The 5,009-nt window shown below is 44.6% G+C and overlaps 1 protein-coding gene across 1 annotated transcript; it reads right to left on the bottom strand.

The window, feature by feature from the left end:
- Window positions 1-692: 692 nt before the first annotated feature.
- On the bottom strand, window positions 693-4,802 carry PGAP4 (post-GPI attachment to proteins GalNAc transferase 4). The gene has a single exon (XM_023727316.1). The coding sequence runs from the start codon at window positions 4,226-4,228 to the stop codon at window positions 3,017-3,019; it is 1,212 nt and encodes a 403-aa protein (XP_023583084.1). The 5' UTR covers window positions 4,229-4,802; the 3' UTR covers window positions 693-3,016.
- Window positions 4,803-5,009: the final 207 nt, after the last annotated feature.

Raw genomic sequence — 5,009 nt, 5'->3', positions numbered from 1 at the left:
TTGCCGTATGTTAAGACCAAAAATGTGCCCCACGCCAGTTGGTTATAGTGGAATGTCATCTAGTAAAAGACTTAAGCCCTGGCACTGCTGTGACCCAGGGGCCTGTGACTGTGGTTGCCTGTATAGTCAGCAGTCTGTACTTTTGAATGACTACCTTGGGAGTCCACAACCGTGTGTGGGTTGATGCTGCTTGCCACGTCAGGAAAATACAACCACAGAAACAAGAGAGAACGATAAGTCTTCTCAGAAAATCTCAGTGGAACGAGTGCTTTTATTTTAACTGATATGTTTATGCAAATACACTGAGTCACAGTAGGGAGCTTCTTAGGCCTGATGATTATTTAAACTCAGAGAGATGACCAGGACTGAGAGACTTAGCCCTCCCAGTAACCTAAGGAAGGGGATCTTAGTTCTCTTCAAGGCCCCTTGCTTAGGATTAAACGAGAGACTTCAGCTTTGGTGTAAAGCTGTCAGTTGCCCTTAACCAGGACAACATACAAAAATTAAGACTCAAGGAATGAGGGGCAAAAGGAGGCAGAGCTAGGAGTGAGCAGGGATAAAAGGGCGAACTGAGCCTGCATCTGCAGAAAATGTCAAAGGACAGCAGACCCTGGTCACGGTAACTGGGGAAGACATCTTAGTGCCTAATACAGAAATAGGACAAGGAAAAGATGGCCTTAACCACCCAGAGTGGAGGAGCCAGGGGAGGGTGTGTCTGCATGCAGTAAACACCCGAACTGGAAAGAAGAACAGAAATGTAAACCAGCAATTATTCTCTATCTTGGGCCTGACTAGCTTAGACATGGCTCTATTATTGGTCAAAAAACTTGTATGAGGAGACCCAATCGATCATAAATGCAACAAACTCTAATGATCTCAGTTCTAAAACTCGGGGGTGGACTAGTTACTGGGAAAGGAGGAATAAAGCAGCAGGAGGATGAGCTGAACATCTTGGTAAGTCATCCAGTAGCTCAGACCAGTGCGGACGTTGCCATGGGATACAGAACAGTTTACAGTAACAACACAACACAGATTTATACCTGTTCATTCCCCAGGACAAACACGACAATGGGTTTCTACCATCTTTGCTTACAGACACATTCAGTCCAGGTTACTATCAGATTTTACAAAGCAGACTTTAATCATTTAGATATTTATAGAACTAACGTGGTTTAGAAAAAAAAGAGCAGAGACTGGGAGTCAGAAAAGCTACATTCCAGTCCTGGCTCAGTTGCTGTTCAGATGTTAGAACCCGGAGAAGCCATTTAACTTCTCTGGGCCTCAATTCTTTATTTGAAAAATGTGGGTGATAAACCTCCACGTAAACTCCCTCAGTGTTCTTGAGCAGATCCCAAGACAGAAGCTTGCTGTGAAAAATCTGAAAGCAACTGAAAGATGTGGCATTGAAACAAACTGGACAACTGCTTGAACTCTCTAATATAATCATCCATCCTCATAAGGGACTTGCTGCCCACTAGTTTGATAAATACTGTCAAAGGACATTTATTTCTAATTTTTGAGGAAAGGAATTTTCAAGAGGTAGTCTTGGAATTTGCTGGGCTAACTGAAAGGTTCGCAGTTTGAACCCACCAGCCGCTCCGTGGGAGAAAGATGTGGCAGTCTGCTTCTGTAAAGATTTACAGCCTTGGAAACACTATGGGGTCGCTATGAGTCAGAATCAACTCGATGAGAGTGGGTTTGTTTTTCTGGGTAGTCTTGGAATGAGCTCAAGAGGAGACTGGGATCATTTTTAGTTGGAAGGAATAATTCTTATTTGTGGCTTGGTTTCAAGGTGGGGTCAGATAAAAGCTGAGCTGCATATCCTTAAGAAGTCACAATGAAAAGTCAGCCTTTATTCTAGCAGTGTTTGGTCTGGAACAGCGGCTACATAGGTGTCAGCCCTGTGCCTGATCTCGTACTTTAAAAAACATTACTAACATCTTTATCCAAAGTACACTTATATTTAATATGTTTATAATAGGAGAGAAAAGAACTAACATTTGCCAAGTGCCTTCTAGGGACCAAGCACTTGCTAGGTGTTTTACATACGTTCTGTCATTTACTCCTCAAGCCAACTCTGAAAGATAGGCATTACTGTCCCTATTTCACAGGTAATGAAACTGAGACCCAGAGTGGTTGTATGACTTGCCCAAGGTCACACCACCAGACCATGGCAGATCTGAAAGAAAAAATAAGGTCTTCTAACTTCACAGTCCATACTTTTCCTTTATAGTCTCATGCTACCTAGAATAAAAAGAAAAGAGGGTGAACTGTTAGCCAGCAAAGTTAGGGAAAAGGATATGCTATTAGTAAAGGGCTCGTCCATGCCATATCATTCTGAAATGTCCCATTTTCAAAGAATCGGAATATGACAGAACTATTCAATATTAAATCACTACAGAACATAGTCACAATCTGACTCTGATGATTCAGAAGGTACTTCCAGATCTTCCTGTGCCTTAAAAGTTCTCACTAACAATGTCAGTTATCAGTATACCGTAAAATGTGTGGGAAAAGAAAATGCCAGGTAAAAGAAGGCAGCTCATCTGACCCAAACATGCTGGGCACTACACAGCTTTTATCATAGTTTTTTATTACACCAGGTCAAAGAAATAATGGAATCTATCAACATGGGCCTGCCTTTATGGACATATATTCTTATCTTTCACCAAACTCTATCCTTAAGATCCTATAACAGTCACATCACTGTGCACAAGATTTTTGGCAGTCATAAGCTCTTTCATAAAGCAGAGTGAAAACAACTGGAGAAAGTAACTGGCATTTCAATGCACCCTCTTTGGGTGGGTCAGACTGCATGAGGCAGTGTGGCTGTGTGGAGGGAGGGAGGTCCAGACCTGTGGCAAACTGAGGTCCTTGATTTATATGCTGTTCAGATGTCCCAGTCCCTGTATCCCTACCAACATTGAACAATCACATATATGCAAGCAACCATGTCCAAATAAATAGCTTAATATTTGAATTTCCCAGGAATTTTAGAAAGGTATTTCTTGACCTGCTAGAGCAGCCGGGGATGAAAGTTGTACCGGAGGCTGGAAAACAGTCCAATGTGCTTCACAAGGTTGGGCTCTACCACATAGGCCCGCTCTCCCTTGGCCCTCAACAGCGAGTACAGTGCCATGTCCTTGCCAAAGCCCTGGTGGCAGTACACCTGGGAGAGATAGGTGAGGGTCCGGCGGGCTGCAGGGGCAGGGAAGAGCATGGCTGGGGTGCAGCACTGCGAAGCAGGAACCACACTGTACAGGGAAGGACTCAGCCGCCGTAGTTCCAGGAAATAGTGCCGCCCAATGAGTTCAACAAGACCCATGCTATACAGGGAGAAGAAGAGCATCACAGGCCAGCTAAACCCTGGACGGCTGGCAAACCTCGTGTATATCCAGGTTAGTAAGGGCCCCAGCAACATGCCCACACCAACCCACTCCAGGATCCGCATGGGCTCTGGGTTGAGGTAGTGTTGGAGCCTCTCAGGATGATAGAGCTTTAGATAAAGTGCATCTCTGAGGTGCGGCTCAGACAAGCGAGCCCGCAGAAGGTGCTCCAAGACGGGGAAGATCTGCTCTTCCGGAACAGCATCATCTTCCACCATCAGGACGTAGTCTGGATTGTAGGTCTGCAGGGATGATTCCAGGCAATAGGCATAGTCCTGCTTCTCTTTCTCAAAGGAGTTGGTAGAAGGGTCATCACCATAATCATCCTCAGTGCCCTCATAGCGGTTGGCCACAGGGACGTACTTGGATAGCAGCTTGGCATCAATGTGGCTCACACTACGCTCCACATTGCACAGGAAGAGTTGGTGCCCCTCGCACTGGGGGCCGCATTGTTGAAGAAGCTGGTGGAACCGGGATACAACCTGCAAGACATAGTGGAAGCCAGGTTGCCTGTCCACAGTGACGATGGTGATCACCAGCCAGGGGCGGGGGGTGGCCTGCCAGACAATGGGCACTGAGCCATTGGCAGAAGGCAGCTCCTCAAAGTAGTGGAGGGCAGCCTCTCCCTCTTTCAAGCTTTGCTGCAGGAACTCTTGGCTCATTTGGTTCAGATGCCAATGGCGTAAATAGAAGTAAGAGTGCAGAAGCCGGTGACAGGCCAGAGGGGCCAGCAGGCCAAATGTCACTACTGTTAGGATGAAGAGCTGGACAGCAGTGCTGCCCCAGGAGAGTCGCCTCAGCCTCCGGAGAAGCATGGCAGCTGGAGAGGTTGATGTGCTCATGAGGTCAAGTTCTGGTCATGTCTGGTCCCAAGAACAAACCATCATGGAACTCAGGTCAAAATCAGCACAAGTAAAACCTAAACAGGGAGAAAGTAGAGAGTGGTGAAGACAGCTTAAAAATAAAATCTAGGGGTTGATCTCAGCATATATCAAACTAGAAATTCTAATTCTAGGCTGTGTAGATATTAGAGACTTTAAAGTATTTTCTACAGTAAACTGCTCTTTGGTTGTATCTGTTAATAATCTCTGGGATGCTTTTGTTATTTCTATGAGTAATGAAATCTTGGTGCATTTAACCAAGTCTCCATGCCTAAAGATTAGGTTTACAATGTGCCAGAAAACCACCAGCTTGGCTAGTAAAATTGTTATTTGCATTCAGCAGTTGCAAAACACGAGTTCTTAAAATACACAGAAAAAAAGCAAAGCTTCACACAAAGAAAATAAACAGTTAGTGTAGGCTCCAACACAAGTGCACAGCAAGAACTTGTTGAGACTGTGCCTAGTAATTTCTGAAAACTTTTGTCTTCTCTGTACATCCCAAACAAAAAAGGAATATTTGGGGTTCCCTGAAATGTCTTTAAGTCTTTCACTCTTATTTCTTTAATCTCATGTAATTATACTTAAAACTGCATATTAATTTAATCCCAATAGTTCTCCTGTTTTATTTTTACAGAGCCATCATGTAAATCAGTGGGAGAAAAGATTTTCTACATGCAGTAGACCCAACCAGAGTCTGGGAGGGGAGCAAACATGCTCTTCCATGAGGAGGGAAGAAGGTGGA

The sequence above is a fragment of the Trichechus manatus genome, unplaced genomic scaffold (assembly GCF_000243295.1).
Source record: "Trichechus manatus latirostris isolate Lorelei unplaced genomic scaffold, TriManLat1.0 scaffold00016, whole genome shotgun sequence".
Lineage (NCBI taxonomy): Eukaryota > Metazoa > Chordata > Mammalia > Sirenia > Trichechidae > Trichechus > Trichechus manatus.
Note: the sequence above shows the minus strand (reverse complement) of the source record. Positions and strands in the feature narration are given on the sequence as shown.

Excerpts from the sequence above, each read along its gene's own strand:
- PGAP4 (XM_023727316.1), bottom strand. The coding sequence starts at position 4,228 with ATGAGCACATCAACCTCTCCAGCTGCCATGCTTCTCCGGAGGCTGAGG.